The sequence below is a fragment of the Lepidochelys olivacea genome (genome assembly GCF_965140295.1).
Source record: "Lepidochelys olivacea isolate rLepOli2 genome assembly, chromosome: 22".
NCBI lineage: Eukaryota > Metazoa > Chordata > Testudines > Cheloniidae > Lepidochelys > Lepidochelys olivacea.
Genome location: NC_140432.1, coordinates 10385743 through 10404572, shown reverse-complemented (window position 1 = coordinate 10404572; position 18830 = coordinate 10385743). Strand labels below are relative to the sequence as shown.

General features: G+C 49.8%; 1 protein-coding gene across 5 annotated transcripts in view; it reads right to left on the bottom strand.

Moving 5' to 3' along the window:
- Positions 1–18830, bottom strand: part of NTM (neurotrimin) — a 680436-nt gene that overhangs the window by 416871 nt on the left and 244735 nt on the right. Inside the window, exon 1 of one of the 5 annotated variants that reach the window (XM_084612042.1) lies at positions 15371–15416. The exons of the other annotated variants lie outside the window; for them this stretch is intronic. Coding sequence (XP_084468168.1) covers positions 15371–15401 — 31 coding nt within the window. The 5' untranslated portion in view covers positions 15402–15416. Of the gene's footprint in view, positions 1–15370; positions 15417–18830 lie in introns of those variants that run through there. 5 annotated transcript variants of the gene reach the window in all.

Below are 18830 nucleotides of genomic sequence, written 5' to 3'. Positions count from 1 at the left end.
CCCATGCAAATGTCTGATGCTGTTGAGCCAACTCGCCATTTTCACAACACAACATTCATGATCCCTAATTACCAGCCTGACTTAATTTTCAAGCAAATTTACACTGATCACTCTTCCTGCTGCCTTTTGCTGTCAATTGCATAGATTAAGTAATCTGGCTACAGAAAAAAAATCCACCTACATTTCTTGTGTGTCCTGCTTCTCAGTTTCTTGGCTTCAATTCATGCCCACTTGTTCCTCTAATCCGACAGTAGTTTAAAGAACCTCATGGTATCAAGCCACTCAATTCCCTTCAGAAATGGGTAAAACCTCAACGAGGTCCGATCTTAATCTCCTCTTTGCCAGTAGTTACAGAGCCAATGTCTCTAACCCTGCTTGGATAGAAGACCTCTCCCAGACCCTGTACCATTGGTCTGGTTGTCTTCTTCTCTGTCTTTGCTGCTTCGCCGTTACCACTGCAGAACTGTCAACCCCAAGTGTTTAAAATGAATGAATCAGACCCTCCCAAATAAGAAGACTGGCTTCAAAATCTTTAAAGTTGATATCTATGTACATCTGTATCTAAAAGTTGGGTTCTTTAGATTTGCTGTCTGGGTTTTGAAACATTAAAGTGAACTCAGGTCAATATTTTCAAGGTTTTTTGCTGCAGCTATGAGAGCTTCAAACATACTTTAAAAACGTCTCCCCTAATCACAGGCCTCCAGGAGCTGGGGGTTTAAGAAACGTTCCCTTGCAAGAACCCTTAGAAAAAAGTAGAAACCCTTGATGGATGCACAGTTAATGAAAGATGAAAACTTCAGCACTAAAGCAATCGGTCTAGTCTCAGTGCAAGTCTCAAAACCACCTTTCACTCCAACCTTGCACCTTCCCCGACCCCGCCTACCACCCTTCCTTTGATGGACTGGGAACCCCTTGCTACAGGGCAACAATAATTTCCTCCCTTATAAATTGCACACTTGCATTTAACAATCCCAGTTGTCTTTGCTTTTGCTTTGATGCCAAAGCTTCTGGATTTAACTCTTTGTACCTCAGAGGCCTTTCTCCTTCTAGTATCTAGTAACCTACTCTTTTCTTTTGGCGTATAAGGGAAAGAGACAGGTTGAACGATTCACCCATCATCTCTTTCTTTACCCCTTGTTCCTGGTCTGTCCAAACTACTCTGGGTAGCCTGGTCTTCCTCTGGATTGACTGCACCCCAGCGTCCTGATTTACAGTTCATCTTGCTTGCTTTGAATCAGCATCAAATTTCATCCCTTTCCTATCAGGATCACTTTCTCAAGAGAGCCAAATCATTTCGGATACTATCCTAGACCAGGTTTCCTACTGCGCTTGCTGCTGTGATATCTCAATGCCTGACCCCTATGGGCCTAGGGACACTTGAAGGTCCATCTGGAAAGGTCAGTAGAACGCTGGCTGGATGGATTTATAAATTCATAAATCCCAAGCCCAGAAGGGATCCCTGTGGTCATCTAGTCTGACCTCCTGTGTAACGCAAGCCAGAGAACTGCCTCCAAGTAATCCCTAGAGCAGAGCTTTTAGAAAACCACCCAGTCTTGACTGAAAAGCTGTCAGTGATGGAGAATCCACCGCAACCTTTGGTAAATTGTTCCAACAGTTAATAGAGAAGAGAGCCGTGGGTGGGGGTATCGGTGGGGTGTATCGGGACAGTAGACTGTGTGAGTGGCTCGATGGCTGGTGGGAATGATGAACATGGGAACGGCCTGACAAACTCACTGCCATTTGACCGTCCTGTCAGAGCATTTCCGCCTATTCCCCAGGCCTGTGCTCCCTGAATTTCTGCTTGGCTGGATCGTCACAGGTCAGCGTGTCGCGAGCTCCTTATAGGCTGGACATTGGGAGGATAAGCGGCTGCAAGAAATCCAGCTAGCTCACAGCGAGTGAAGAACATGCCTGATGTGCTGGCTGGAAAACTAGCCCCAGGGTAGTCACTGAAGGGAGGATTTCAGCTTTATATATACATATGTCAAGAGTAAAAAAATGGCTCACTGCCAGGACTCCGTTTTGCCCCCAGGGCACAAGACAGGAGCGGGGCTTTGTCAAGCCCAGTAAGCTCAGCCACTCCTTGGAGAGAAGAGGGAGAGAAACTTTACAGAGCACTCGGGGTTGTGGCTGGGTTTGGGCTTGTCCCTAGGAAGCCCGGTCCCAATGCTGAGTGCCAGAAATAAGCCAAAGCCCACATAGAGAGCTCTCCACCTCCCAGCCGTTCGCAGGGACTTCACCAGGTGCCATGTCATGGGGCCCAAGAGGGCACTCAGTGGTGCCTGCCATGACTTCTGCGTTCAGACCAATACTCGGTTGCTGATCTGGGAGACAGAAAGCTGGAGAGAAGAGACACGGGGTCTGTCGGAGCCCCCATATAAAATCCCACTTTGATCCATTACAGCCAAGTCCTGCCTCCTCTCTGCCATTGTAGGAGTACTTCCGGACTTACTTGCCTAACTCCCAGGCAGGACAGGTAATTAGTGAGATCAGCCCGCCACCCAGGGCCTGCGCTGCATCTCCATGGAGCAAGAGGTCGGCAACCGGAGCATCTCAGACGTTTCAGGGGATTGTGAGAAGCCCCCTGAACTCAGGTGCTCCTCCAAAGCTCTCAGATCTGCTAATGGAGCAGGGAATCTCTGGAAAACCCAAATGCCCTGGCTACCCCCAGGCTAGGGGATGGTGCTGGTCTCATGGCTCTTTACTCACAGCACCTGAGGGAACCAGATGGGAGTGGAAGATGGAAACTAATGGGAAGACAAAGCCAGGGCAAGTGGCGCGTCTGGGATCTCAAAAACCAGGGTGGGGCAGCTGCAAGCGAAGGCCAAGTCCAGTGCATTAGTGCCGCGTATGGGGCAGGGGTACCGCTGCGGCGCGAAGGCACTTGTGGGGCTTCTGTGACCACCACCGCCGCTGGAGGGGTTTGTAGGCCGGTGCTTACAGGTGCTGTGCTCATGGCCGTTTGCCTTGGAGTGAACGGGCTGGGTCCCGGAGTTCTTACAGGGTGGGGAGCTCAAGGGGCTTTGTTCACATTACAAAGGATATTGCCTTAAGGGCCAAGCCTCTGGTTGGCCCCTCAGCAAAGGCTCCTTAGTTTGAATGAGCCGTGGAGACGGAACTCATCCCTTCTCTAGATCACAAGAACAGCCATCCTGAGGCAGACCAATGGTCCACCTAGCTCAATAGCCTGTCTTCTGACAGTGGCCAACGCCAGCTGCTCCAGTGGAAATGAATAAAACAGGCAATCATTGAGTGATCCATCCCCTGTCTTCCACTCCCCGCGTGTGGCACACTGAGGCTTGGGACACCTAGACCACGGGGTTGCAACCCTGCCCATCTTGGCTAATAGCCGTCGATGGACCTATCCTCCACTGCTGCCTCCTAAGTGTATGTACAGTGCCTAGCACAACGGGACCTTGATCTCGGCTGCAGATTCTGGGCACTACTTTAATGTAAATAATATTACAGCTGCTGGACAACAGGCAGATTTTGCTCATCCAGGAGCTGGATTTCCAAGCCCTGGCAGCTCAAGCCAGGAGGTTAGCCCGGCACTTTGCCCTCCGTTGCCCACTGGTGGTCCTGAACCCGCCTGTCGTTGCCGGCAGATTGTCTGTCTTCCCATCAGGCAGGCCTTACACCAAAGCTCTGTTGTTTACCACTGCACCTTACCCAGAGCTCGCTGTTCTCCCACTGTCTTCTCTCCTGACAATCGCCTGTGCCCTAGATTGCCTTGCACAAGGCTGGGGCTGCTCACACATGCAACGTGTCCTCCGCTCGCTTCCTTTCTCTTTCTCTCGTATTTTTTTTTTAACCTAGCGCTTCGCTACATGAGCTCCAGCAATTTCCCAGAAGCAGAGCTTTTGTGCAGTGCCACTGTGCAGAAACAATGTTGGCTTCAGCTGGCACTGAGCATCCTGGAACGTTTAATTCTCCGCTGCGTGCAAATAATGTGCTGGCACAATGTTCCCAGCCACTTTCTTTCACTGAATTCTAACTCAATGTGTGTGTGTGGGGGGGGCACATCGTCTCTTCACCGCACTCCAATCTGCTGTGTGTGTGAGGGAGAGACGGAGTTAGTATTTATTCCAGTGTGTACATCAGCGATTGTGTGTGTGTGTATTTCTATGCATGCCTCTGCAGCTGTGTCTGCTAGAGAGCCTGTGGGTGTGGGCCAGAGAATGGGAGTTAACGTTTGCATAGGTGCATCTGGAAGTGCATAACTGTATTTGTGCAAGAGAGGTAACGTGTGTGTCAGTCTCTGGTTCTGTGATTGTGCGCAACTGTGTGTTGGTTGTGCAACAGTGAGTGTTTGCATAACAGTGCGAGCCCCTCTGCTAGGCTGCAGTCCTGTGCGTGTATGAATGTAACTGAGTGTGCGTCACTGTTTCTCTCCCTCTCTACCTTGCCTTAACCCGGGATCCCTGGCCATCTCGACGCAGCCCTGCTAGCCCGGCTCTGACAGACGAAACCTGCATCTGCGCTGGGCTCGGGGGGACCCGAACAGACAGCTTAGACTCCCACAGATGGAAGCTGGGAGATGGCAGACCTGTAGGTGCACAGTGCTAGGGCCTGCCACACCAGTCCCACGGGCATGTGCCCCCTGAATAGAGTGCTGTGGGCCAGCAAGAGGGGTAGGAGGGTAACAGACTGGACAGGGCAGAAGGAAGGCGAGCCAAGGGGGGAGGAAGAGAAAAACAAAGAGAGAAGTCCTGAAAAGGTAGATTGGGCCTGGAGTGAAGCTGGCACTGTGGGAAATCAACAGCAACCCTCACATTATTTAATGGGAGCAGGCTAAGCCTCTTCCAACAGCTCCCTCGCTGAGCCCTCCAGCTGGCAAGGTGAGTCTCGGCCTCTCCATCCTTCTGTACTGCTCCCAAACTCCGGCCAGAGAGGCCTTCAAACCAGCAGCTGCCCATGGTGCCTGGGTCCATTCTGATTGGCACTGGACCCTTCACGCCAGCCCCCTGTTGTGTGCAAGCAAAAGCCCAGCAAGCCTCACCGTAACCCCACCCAATGCCCGGCACCGTGCGCTGTCCCAAAGGCTCCTTACACATCAGGCTGCTAAACCCAACTGCCGTCCGCACCCCTTAGGCCTTGGCAGGGTCAAGGCTGGGGCTCGGAGGCTGTCCGACAGCACCACCTTGCCTCCAAAGCGAAAGCATCGAAAGGAGAGACAGAACTTGGACAAGGCGGGAGAAGCCCAAGATAAACCCATAACTCTGCTGCCAGCGTGCGCGCTTTCTCCCAGATTGAGGACACTGAAGGTTAGAGGAAGAGTTAGTGCTTCACGCTGCAACTGCGTTTGTATAAATTGTGTTCCTCCAACTTATCGCTTTTGTTCTAAGTCTTCAGGACCAAATGACAGGGGAGAGGGCCAGGCTGGGGAGCTGCCAGTGGCCCTACTGTAGCTCTCTTTTGCCACCTAGTGCCCAACCCTTTGCACCGCAGTTATTTCACATCCCAGGTAGGGAGTGGGGAGGGAAGACATACTTTTCCACTGGAAAGGTGGAAGACGGGAGGGGCAGGGAAGAGAAGAAACTTGCAGGTAGTTTCAGATTTCTAAAACCTTATGGAGCTGGAGTTTCTCTTGCAGAACTAGAACCGGACATTGTCCAGACCTGGGTCCCATAGATCCCAACCTCCAAAGTTGGGAGCATTCGGATGTGATTTGGGTTCTGATGCATTTCTAACTATGCAGTGTTGGTCCAAGGATATTAGAGAAACAAGATGGGTGAGGTCTAATAAAAGATATGACCTCATCCGCCATTTCTAAGTCGGCCTTTTCACGCATACATTGAATGGAAGTGAGGAATCCCAAAACCGGACTGATTCAGTCACGTTAAAAAATATGGGAGGGATGGTCTTGTGTTTAACACCCAAACCTCGGAGTCAAGACTCCTGGGGTCCATCTCCAGCTCTGCCACAGACTCACTGTGTGACCTTGGACAAGTCACTGCCCTTCTCTGTGCCTCAGTTTCCCCATTTGTAAAATGGGGGAAATAATTTTGATTGAGAATGGAAAAATGAATCTAGCCACATACCTCATTTGGGTCCTGGGAAGCATAAGTGGTGAATGCTTGTAAACATCTTTTAAAACATGAAATGCCATGTAAGTGCGAAGTATTACTAAGAGCAAGAGGTCTTCCTTAGGGAACTGCTGGATTTCTCCTGTCTGATATTTCTACATCTACTCTCGACAGATAGAAGTACAGAAATATCATTTGCTCTCTACTGTCTCATGTCACATGTTCTCTATATTCATGGAGCAACATGTAATACCTCAAATTCAAAAGCATTTTAACTGATATATAATACACAGACAGCTCTTTAGGCAGCTACCACTGGAATCCAGCCACCTCTGGGGCAGAATGGGGCTGCTCCTTAACAGCTCACAGCAACACTAAACATCACGAAAGAAAAATCCAATATCCAACTAGAACTGCAGTAGAAATTGAGAGAGGCACTGTGTAATTACCCGAGTCTAAAGTTAAGCCAAGCCACGGAGGTTAAGCCCCTTGGTTCTAGCACAAAGCACCATGTGACCTTACTTGGCCGCAAGCATTCAGGACATCTCCTCAGAAAGACAGGACACTGCAGAACAGCTGGCCTCCGGCACCCTGCTCAGACAATTGTTTGTCCCTGACCCGAAAGGAACAACGCCATCTCGTGAATCCGCAACACCACTACAGAACTTTTGTGGCCCTTGGACATCTCTCAGCTGGGCACTAACCCAGACTGAGCAGCTGGTATGATGTGGCGCGATCAGAGCACATATTGGTATGGCCCTAGGCAAGATGACCCACTTGGTCTATAGGGAACAGGGGAGCCACCACACCATGCTTTCCCTGGGACAGGGGCGCTACTGTCCCCCTGAACATGGTATTTACACAGCTGCAGGGGAACAACTGCCCGTCATCAGCGCGTGTATCCCCGCCGGGGCTCCAGGCTTTTCCCTGCCACTGAAAAGGATCTGCTGTTTCTCTGGCTGCCTCGAAGGCATTGCACATGCCCAGCTCCTTGGCACGGGAACTGAAGCTGCAGCCGTGCCAGACCACCCGAACGCTGCCATAGTGGGTGCTTACAAGCTCCTCTGTGGGTTTATTCACTGCTTCTGGCTCCCCACCGCGAAGGGGACCCTCCGCTACTGATGGGCTTTGCAAATGGTCCCCAGAGTCACAGCTGGTGAACATGTACCTTTGAAGCCCTGGGTTACCACTTGACGGTGAGCAGTTTCCTACTCATCTTGTGGCCAACTCAGCCATCTCGTGGCCATGTGCTGCACTGCATGGCCTCCCGCCTCCCTGACTCACTACCAGCCCCTCTGGGTTTGGGAGCCTGCTGGGGCAGTGCACTCAGACATGCAGGCTGGGAGCGCCTCCTCTGGTTGGCACTTGGTGTGGAGTTGATGGAGCAGCATCCCAAGTGTGTGTGTGCGTAGGGGATCCTGGGGTCCCAACGGGGCAAACATACTGGAGTTTCCTATAAAGCCTCCCCCTCCTAGGGAAAGAGGACTTGGAAGCCCGAATTTCAGAGCGAACAAGGCATCCCGAATCCATGGATCAAGGGAGCCAGGCAGAAGGGGTCTCCCCAATGCGTAGAACTGGGAGAGAACTGCAGAAACCCCCAAATTCCCACAGGGCGGGCATGAATCTACATTGTGAGTTACTGCACGGCAAGCCAGGGTGTGAATCTCCAACAGGCCGACTTGCTGTGTGGACCCCGCTGCCGCACACTAAATGTTCTGTAGTGCGTTTGGATGCACTCCCGTTTCCAACAGCAGCAGGTCAGAGCAGGGTCCAAGCGGCTGGCTAGTGCTGAGCAAGCTGGTGGCTTGTATATTCACACCCTGGATGCTCACGCTGGAGACTCACCATGTAGACAAGCCCTGCATGTCCTATAGAGTTCTAGGAAAAGAGAGTGATGCCCATGGAGGTGGCATCCCTCCCTCTTCCATGCAGGCAGAAAAAGATCTGCCCACAGAGGTCATTAACCAGGGCCACAAGGACAAACTTTCTCCTGGTGCTGATATCTGGAGTCAGAAATCCCAAAGCCAGGAGGGACCATTATGATATCTAGGCAGACATCTCACGCAACACAGACCACCGACTTTCTCTCACTGGTTCCTAGCCCAATCACTTGTGGTTAAACTGGATGATCTTTTTCAGAGACTTGCCATCCTGGATATGCAGAGGCAGCTTGAGAAAGGAAAAACTCTGAGGAGGGGTAGGAAAATGAGCTATCTAAAGGGTCCGCAAGTGATGGGCTGCTCTGAGATCCAGCCGAGGTGTGAGGTGGTGGTTCGTCTCTCCAAATGAGCACACAGGTATTATCCCAACTCCCCCTCCTCCCCATAGAGCATGAGATGCTGCTGTGGGGAATGGAAATCAGATCGGGTCCCAGAGAGTAATAATAATAATACATCATCAGTAGATCTCAAAGGGCTTAACAAAGGAGGTAAGCCTCAATATCCCATGTTACAGATAGGGAAACTGAGGCACAGAAAGGTGAGGTGACTTGCCCAAGGTCCCCCAGAGATCAGCAGCCAGGCTGGGAATAGAACCCTGGTCTCCTGAGTGCCACTCCAGTGATCAATACACTAGGCAACACTTCCTAATAGTCAAGTTAGGCTCTTGGAGATTCCTGAGTGTTTCACAGCTGATCCATCACTCTTCCTCCAACTTTGCTCCTATCCAAAGACTTCCCTCCACAAAAAAAAAAGATAGACACCCTCCCCGCAGCCCCAAATCTCACTGCTGAGCCCTAGTAACTCATTGCATGGATGGGACATACCATCATCTACTCCCCCACATGTGTAAATATATTGTGCATGTGGGGGGAAAAAATAGGGAAGAAATGAAGTTGGGACCCTCAGGGACAGATAAAGAGAAGAGTGCAGGTTTGAGAGGGGCTGGACAGGTGATCAGAAGGAGAGAAGAAGGACTATCAAAGAAAGCATGGGAGGGAGAGGACAGCAAGAACAGATGGGTAAGACTGAGAATACAATGCAAAAAAGTCTGTCAAGGGAAGTTTGGAGCCCTCTGAGCCCTACAAACCCAGGCCATACAGCAAAAGGAGTGGTGAAGAGTCCTGGGTCCCTCCAACCCCATGTAAACAAGAAAAGGAATTGAGAAATGAAGTGGAGTGATCGTGAGGGCCTCTCCGAGCTACTCTTCCAAACCCTTGGTGTGGGGTCTCAATGCACCCGTCTGGTTGCATGCGGGATTAAAGAAAGAACAATGACATCTAGTGGCCACCATCAGTGCTTACAAGCAAATAATAACCCCATTACAGATTAAGATACAAAAAATAATATTTGATAATCACAATATACATTTCTTGCTAATTGGCTGCTTGATGGAACAGAACAAGAGGGCACCAGCTGTCTGCCAGTGCAAACAGTCACATGGTTTCTCTATGCCACAGAATCATAGAATTGTAGTATGGGAAGGGACCTCGAGAGGTCTTCTAGCCCAGTCCCTGCACTCAAGGCAGGACTATGCATTATCTAGACCATTCCTGACAGCTGTTTGTCCAACCTGCTCTTAAAAATCCCCAGTGATGGAGATTCCACCACCTCCCTGGGCAATTTATTCCAGTGCTTAGCTACCCTGACAGTTAGGAAGCTTTTCCTAATGTCCAACCTAAACTGCTCATGCTGCAATTTAAGTCCATTGCTTCTTGTCCTATCCTCAGAGATTACAGAGAACAATTTTTCTCCCTCCTCCTTGTAACAACCTTTTATGTACTCGAAAACTGTTATCATGTCCCCTCTCAGTCTTCTCTTCTCCAGACTAAACAAACACATTTTTCCCCATCTTCCCTCATCAGTCACATGCTTTCTCGACCTTTAATACTGTCTGAGGATGCTTTTCTTTGGGAAAGTCATTGGCCCAGGTGAAGGACTCGATTCTCAGCTCAACTCAGACAGAGCTTCCTCGGGTGCTGGCTGGAGAAGGAGAAATTCAGCATCTCTGAAACCAGGCCCTAAATAGAGTGAGCCTCACAACACCCGAGTGGGACAGAGGAGATTGAGGCACAATGCAACTTGCCTGAAGGAGGCAATGGCAGGGCAGAGAATAGAACCCAGGAGTCCTAGCTCCCAGCTTTGTGCTCAGATCACCCCCGTCTCTCTAACAAGCTGAACAAACGCGGAGAGCCTTTGATAAGCTGGTGAGTGGGAAAGGCTAAGTATCTTTATTAAAATGATAAATGAGAAAAACACAAGCCACGAAACCCTGTTAACAATATTATTTTCAAATGTCATGGCACGACCTTCCCCTCCCACTCCAAGAACTCCTCGCCATGGATGTCCCCTCGGCTTTGTACTGCCAAGACGAATTCCCCCTAATGAGGAAGCCAGACCTTTGACGAGCCCATTTACCATCACATCCCTCGCTTTGCAGGCTGGGAACCTGCCGTTTAGCCAGTACCTGGTTCCCCAGGGCCCTCAGGATGTCTGGGTCTATCAGAGTCTATTAGCCAGGCAGCCCTTGAGGGAGTGGTTCTGTTCCTTTATCAGGTAACCCCTTGGAACTGAGGTGTTATGTGAGATCCGTGCCAGGCAAGGCTGATCACACAGCCATTGCCACTACTGCTAATGAGGCCCTTAGGCTAATTAAAAAGACGAGTAAAACACAAAACCCTAATGAGGAGCCAGTTTATCAGTCAATCAGAGGACATGAATATGCCAATAAAAGTTTGAACTCCCTTTTCGCTGGCAGCCTCCCCATGTCTGACTAGCGCGGTGGGAGCGAAGGCAGCCAAAAAGCGTGGATTCGGTACCAGGTCTGGCGTAACGTGGGGGAGATGACCCCCTTCCATCATGCTGTCCCTCCATCTGACATTCGGGTAGCAAGTGGCCTTTGGCATTTACTGAGCAATGGGAAAATACGGAGGGTCAGAGAAGCAGTCCAAAACACCAGGAGAGGGTCCAATGAGAACCCTGCCTCTAAACACCCTGCAGCTTTGCGGGAGCTAAGGACATGCATATTTTAAATCAAGATCCAAATGGGCCCAGCTTTAGAGTAAGATAAGCCCAAATTCTGGGTCTTGGGAAGTTTTTAAATCACCCGAATCCGGATCCAGATGGACAGCACTGGTCTGAAGAGTCATTCGGAACTGGACTTCATGACCATGAGCGCTACCATAAGGAGGAAGGATGGTCTAGGGTTAACTAGGATTAGGGAGACCCGGGTTCAATTCCCTACTTTGCCACACACTTCCTGTGCGACCTTGGGCAAGTCACTTAGGCTCTCGGTGCCTTAGTCCCCACCTGTACAGTGGAGATAACAGAACTTCCCTATCTCACAAGGGTGTTGTGAGGGTAAATACATTCAAAAGTGTGAAGTGCTTTGAGATCTCCTGACGAAAAGTACTATATAAGAAATAGGTATGACTAATAACCAACCCGTTATTGTGACTACATACAAGCGCCCCCGGCTCTGTCCTCCAGCCCATTCTGCCAAAATGTCAGGGCAGAGAGTAAGGAATATGGTGAAAGCTTCTTGCTGCCTCCACAGCAGCTGGGAGCATGCTGCCCAGAGTGGGTAGCCAGACACACACTAGCTTTGCTCAAGTTAAGAACATAAGAACGGACATACTGGGTCAGGCCAAAGGTCCATCTAGCCCAGCATCCTGCCTTCCAACAGTGGCCAATTCCAGGTGCCCCAGAGGGAATGAACAGAACAGGTCATCATCAAGTGATCCATCCCCTATCGCCCATTCCCAACTTCTGGCAAACAGAGACTAGGGACACCATTTCTGTCCATCCTGGCTTATAACCATTGATGGATCTATCCTCCATTAATTTAGTTCTTTTTTGAGCCCTGTTAAAGTCTTGGCCTTCACAATATCCTCTGGCAAGGAGTTCCACAGGTTGACTGTGCGCTGGGTGAAGAAATACTTCTTTTTGTTTGCTTTAAAACTGCTGCCTATTAATTTCATTTGGTGACCCCTAGTTTGTGTGTTATGAGAAGGAGTAAACAACATAAGAACTAGGGGTCTAAAAAGAGCAGTGTGACCACGGTGGCATAGATGGCTGCTCAGGCTACCCACACCCACATGTACCCGGCCAGGGCCGTGCAGGACTGTACGTATGTTAGCTTGAGCAAAGCTAGCACGGGCCTCCCAGCTGCTGTGCAGACATATCCCCTGTTACACAGGGAGGGTGAATCAGAGGGTTTGCCGAGGTGGTTCCATGGTCAATGTCTTTCAAGGGTTTCCTCTCTGCCTCTCAGGCCCCACTTGAGGATGAGCCCGGAAATCTCCTGGGTGTCTTTTCAATATGCAAATGTAAACAGTTAAATATAAACAGTAGCAGCTGGAGCTGCCCTGCTTGGGTGCCCCAGGGCATTGGCCCCTCCTGCTGTGAAGTTAACGCAGGCTGCATGGGCAGAGTGACACACAAAGGGAGGGGGCATTACTCTGCCCAGGGATGTAGGTGGCGGCTCCTGTTGGGATGTAGCAGTGTTGGGGGGAGGAGCGTGTGGCTTTGAATCTCCTAGGGGCAACTGGCAGCTTTGTTTGCGGTGTGTTCATCAGATCTTTTAGCAATCCGGCATGGATGAGACCTTAACACCCTGCTCCGCATAGACATTCTCAGTCAAAATCCTACCCATGCCCATTCTACTGCTGCACGATAGTTGGTTACCACTCTCCACCCTAGAGGTGGCTGCATTTCAGGTGCTGCCACAGTGCAGCACCCACAGGCTTGAGCACTTTGAAAGTGCCCCTACAAGGCTCTGCCATGGCTGCTGGATTCTACAGTGATATTCTTCTGCTTTTGAGCCCCCTGCTGGTTACATTCCAGGGTACAATCCAGACCAGTGAGGGGTCGGGCCTCGGCCTGCCTTGTAACCTTGGGCGCCTTGCGATGCTTTGCTTTGCTGCTGCTGCTCCCAACCTGGACTGTTCATAACCGGCCTACCTGCATGCAAGGCACACCCTGAGCATCTATGTGCTAGACAGCCCTGGTGATGCCAGCAGCCTGTCTATAGCCCCACAGCCCAGCTCTGGCTTCCACCAGCCTTGGTTCCCACTTGCAGGGTGACCCCAACACACTCCCAGTCCCAGAGTTTCCCCAAAGCCTGTGTTCTGCACTGTCCAGCTGTCTCCCAGACAGTTCTAATATTGAGGTTCATTGCCCCAGCAAGGAGTCAATACTCAGCTCTTGGTTACTTTAACTGGAGTTACCAATCCATTCCATTTAAACACAGCAGTGGATCGGGTATGATTAAAATGAAAACAAATTTATTAACAAATGAAGATCGGATTTTAAGTGAATTCAAGTATAAGAGAGAAAGTTAGAAATGGTTACCGGCAAATCACAGTTCAAACACGCAGCTAAGAGTCTAAAATTTAATCTAGCAAGTTTAGTTCAGGGGTTTATTTAAGATGTCCTTTCTCACCCACAGTCCTCCAGCAAGATGGAGACTGACCCTCTCCTTGGTCAGGATCGCTCCCTGAGGCCCAGAGATGCTGGTGTCTTTGCCTTCTTAGGGAGGGAGAGAGAGAACTTGGGGTTTTCTGCTCCTTTCTTTTATACTCAAGTGAACCTTTGACATGGGTTCTTCTGAAGGTTACCCCTCAAAGCAAAGTTTACCCCAACTGTGAGGAAGGCAACACAGAGGCTGGTGGTTAGGGAGACTCTTTCTTCGCCTTGTAAACAAACAAACTTGTGTTTGCTAAAAAGCAAATTGTTCTCTTTCCTGCCATCTTCTCCTGCTGCCTTCTCCAGGACCCTGTTCACTACTTCTACGAAAACTGAGGTAAACTCACATCCCTTTGTTTAGCATAGGCTTGTTTGACCACTTTTGCCTAGGCAGGGTTGCCTGGCTTTGAACATGTGCTAACAACATCACACAGGGGGAATTCATAATTTTATGTGTAATGTTGCTACCTACATTTTACTGTGATATTATTGACCAGCAAGTTATTAGTTTTCAAATGATACTGCACAAGGCATATTTTGTAAAAAGGTTATTACAATCATGCCTAGGGTGTGAATACAGGGGTGCATTTAGTCACAATTCACCATACAGCCTGGCCCTCAGGCCACCCTCGCTTCCATTCTCCCACTCAGTGTTTAAGGCTGGATCCCCCTGAACGGCACCCTGGATAGATCCTGACTGTCACTGTACCACAGGGTTTTTCACAGGGGAGAAACTCAGAGTATCTCATAACATGGAGAAGCCCCTTCTGGCTGGGGTTCACAGACTCTCAAGGAGAAGACGACCCATTAGAGCATTCACCTATCTCCCTGAGGTCAGTGCAGGATTATTCCCTACAGAACAACTGATCCACACAGGAGGTTAACAATGAGTTTGCTACCGCTGCCAGCGAGGGGACAGTTCTCTAGCCCAGTGGCAGAAGCTCATTCTTCTACCGCCGGTTTCAAAGTCTCATTGTTTCTTTGTGCTCCCCATTAATCAGTCTGTATCCATCTGTTGCCTCTTGTCTGATATTTAGATTGTGAACTCTTTGGGGGAGGGATTGTTTTTTTGTTCTTTGTTTGTACAGCGCCTAGCACAACGGGGTTCTAGCCCATGACGGGGACTCCTATCCATTAGTGCAATACAAATATATAATAATTGATCATTAATAACAACACCAGCCCTTCTGGGCTAAGCAGGGGAGGTGAAACGTTTCCCAGTGCTCTGTTCAGTCTAGTTCTAAAGCTCCCCGTAATGGGCCTTTCACCATGGTGACTAAGCCACAGACAATACACCTCAGCCCTCACCTTCAACTTCCTTACCACACCTCATGTCTCCTCATGCCACTCCCACGTGTGCCCTAAATATGTCCCCTCCCTTCTTGGCATTAACACCCTTTGCTCTGTGGTTTCCCCTTCCCACCTCACTATACAATCCATGCAGCTCCCTGATGCTTCCCAGGGCTCTTCTGGGAATTTCCCCCCGCTTGGCTGTATCTTTTGACCAGAACTGAATGCACGATTCCAAGTTTGGCCATAGGGAGGAATGAGCCCCATAAGCCTTTGCAGCCCAGCATTTAACCCTAAAGTATGCTCCACCCACAGAGTGACTTCTCTCGTCTTTGCTACCTATGTGAGTAGATGACACTGGGAGCTCATTCTCTCACATGCAGGGGGATCCGACCCTCCCTGGCCCACGTAGGCTCCCTCCCCTCCCTCAGCTGACTGTCAGGAAAGCCTCTGAAACAGAGACACTAATTCAATTACACTTCCTTCTGAAACTGCTCTCTCGAGTAAATAAATAAATAAATAAATAAAAATTAGGTGGTCATCAAGTTGTGTTTGGAAACCGGCAGATTAGCATACAGCTGCATAGCAATGAAGGGAGAAGGGCCATTTACTGTGAGCTGGTAATTTACCAAGCCAAGTAAACGTCATTACCTTTAAATAGTGCTGCAGGACAAGCACTCATTCACACCTTTAACTACCCTGGCGCAGATGGTAAATCGGGGGCCTTGGCTGAACGGCGGCACCAGACAAGTTGCCTTCATCCTTTGGGAGCCGCATCCCTGCGCAAGGGGCAGAAGGCAAAAGGAGAGTCAGGGCTAGGAAGGCAAGGCAGCTTTGCCGAACAAGGGCTCTGCGCCAAGTGATGCCATCATGCCAGGAGGGCTTTGCCAGCCCAAGCTGATGCCAGGAGGGCACTGCCATCCACAGCTGTTCGGTTCTGTACAATCATACCGCTCCTCTACTCTACACGGCCCCCATTTAGAGATCAGGGAGAGGCGGGGCCTGTCTGCCAGTGCAGCGGTGGTGCCGCAGAGCGACCATGTGGATGCAGGGTGCTTCCTGCTATACACCTGGTGATGGCCCAGCGGGTCTGGCTTTGGCAGGATGGAGCCTTCTATCTGCTTCCCAATAGGCTCTGCACAGAGTGAGATGGACCGACGTCCACAGAGTTGAGCTGACATTCAGTTTGGAGAGAGGCAGGATGCTCTAAGCATGTCCACACTGCAGCTGGGAGTAAGCCTCCAGTCCAGGTAGACAGACTGGCTCTGTATCTCAATACCAAGCCAACAGCAGGGTTTGAACCACCGACTCTCTGCTGTGAAAGCAGGAGACTGCTTGGGCCAATGGACCACACACCCAGTGGCGGGGTCACAAGCTTGCTATGGGGCTCAGCCACTCAAGGGTGACGAACAACCTTCCCGCTCTGAGTCTGGGTTATAGCTGCAATGTCTGGGGCCCCTGGTGTTACTGTACCCCACTGGTGAGTGAGTGTTACAGTCCACAGAGGAGATGCTACAAGCCCACCTGCGAAGTTTTAGCTCAAGCTAGAGCAGCTTATGCCTTCAGCTCTGAAGGTCCCTGGTTCAGTCAGGTTCCCCCCTCGCTCCTGAAACAGGAGCGGGGCAGACATGGAAATGCAGGTGTTTAGAGTGAAAGGGGCCCCACCAAGGATGGAATCGGGTGCCATCCAGCAGAGATCAGGAGGCCAAAAGGAGCTCTTTCACTTCCCCTAGACACGCAGTCAGCCTTAGAGCCCTGAGGCTGGACCTGGGTCAAGCTACTTTTTTCTTTGCCCTGCCAATCCGAACAGCACCAATCTTCACCCACCCTGACTGCCCTGCCAGGCCCTTGGGGAGGCCCCATGAGATGATTCTTTGGGATGTGCCCCAACTGTCACCGACTAATTCCACATAAACCATGTGTTTGATCAGGAGTAGGACGGGGCCAACCTGCAGATCTCCTCTCCAGCAGAGACAAAGGGTAAAACGGACAACCATCTAGGGTGAATCCGTTTAAATCAGTGGCAAAACTTGCATGGATTTCAATGGGGCCAGGATTTCCCCCTTAGAGGCTTGTTCCTTTCAGCCCTGGCAATGGGTTTCTGTCAGTTTACACACCTCTGTTGTTTGCAAGGCCGTTCACAAGGGAGAGGGATAGAGACAACAGAAACTCTCACATAATCCCAGGACTCCAGAAGCTGGGGCTTTAAGGAACACAACAAATATTGCAACACTTGTGATGCAATTGAGAGCAGGCAACACTGAATTCTCCTATATATGTAGAGATCCATGCATACCCAGGGGACCGAAAGCCTATGTCACAGGCGTGAGCACAGTCACCCCCCACCCTACACACACACACTGCGTGTGGGAGAGAATCTCACACACACCTGCATATCCACAGACTGGACAGAAGCAGGCACTCTCCCTACATGAGTTAAGGATGAGGGGAGAGAGGGGTTACCTAAGCCAGGCAGAGCTGGGGTTGCTCTCTCTCTGCTTTTGCATCACCCCTGCATTGCAAACTTCCCCTCCCTCCCCACACCAATGCCTACTTCCCAAGCCTTCTCTTCCAGAAATCTGGCTTCAGCATACCATGTGTAGCCACCAGAGGCTGCTGTAGCCCCACATTCGTGTCCCCATCTCTCCATTAAATGTGACACCTCATTCCTCTGTGCTGTTATGTGTATATTTATTTCCAATGAGGTCAGGAGTATCAAGGTTGTAAAATAACATATTTTCACTCGTTGTCTTCCTAGATCTCATATGAACCGCTTCCAAAGTCAATTATCTTCCGGAGGCTTTGCCTCCCCCTGCCCACACCCCGCTCTGCTTTTCAGCACATCACCCGCCTGACACCAGAAGGCCGGGGAATGAAAAGGCGGGGGGGAAGGAAACATATTTCCCTGATGTGGGACATCAAATCTCTGAAATGACATTCGGTATAAAAAGACAATCGTCAGCATGAGTGCTGCAATTATCTACACAACAGCCTGGAGTGTCAGATAAACAGAGGCTGGCAATGCAGTACGTGTGAGCTTGCCAGTAGTCAATGCTGCCGCACAGCACCCTCTGCTGAAAGAGGCTGTGAGGACAGGAGCCAGAAATGCGACGGTAGCCAGTGCCTCTATGCTATTCTTTATAGCACCCCCTGCTGAGAGAGACTGGGGCTGCAGAGTCATCAAAGCATAGAAAAGTCAGGCTGGAAGGGACCTCGAAAAGTCATCAAGTCCAGCCCCCAGCACTGAAGCAGGACCAAGTTAACTTAGACCATCCCTGAAAGGGGTTTGTCTAACCTGTTTTTAAAAACCTCCAGTAAAAGGGATTCCACAACCTCCCTTGGAAGCCTACTGCAGAGCTGAATTACCCTTACAGTTAGAAATTATTTTTCCTAATATCCAACCCAAATCTCCCTTGCTGCAGATAGAGCCCTTTACTTCTTGTCCTACCTTCAGTGGACATGGAGAACAATTGATCACTGTACTCCTTATAACAACCCTTAACATATTTGAAGATTATCAAGTTCCCTTCAGTCTTCTTTTTCCAAAAATAAACATGCCCAGTTTTGCTGTTTTTTTTTTTAACCTTTCCTCATTGGTCAGGCTTTCTAAATATTTTTATCATTTTTGTTGCTCTCCTCTGGACGCTCTCCAATTTGTCCACATCTTTCTTGAAGTGTAGCACCCTGAGTTGGACCCAGTACTCCAGCTTTGGCCTCACCAGGGCCTACTAGCGTGGAACAATTACCTCCCCTGTCTTACGTACAACACTCCTGTTAATACATCCCAGAATAATAGTCTTTTTCGCAACTGCATAATGTTGACTCTGATTTGATATGTGATCCATTATAAACCCCAGATCCTTTTCAGCAGTACGACCACCTAGCCAGTTATTCCCCAGTTTGTAGTTTTGCATTTGATTTTTCCTTCCTACATGTAGCATTTTCTACTTGTCTTTACTGAATTTCATCATGTTGATTTCAGACCAATTCTCCAATGTAGCATTATGTCAGAAGCCTTACTAAAATCAAGCATTCTTCATGTGTCAGGAAATAATGCCTGGATCTGTAATTTTCACTCCATGCATCTGAAGAAGTGTTTTTTTACCCACAA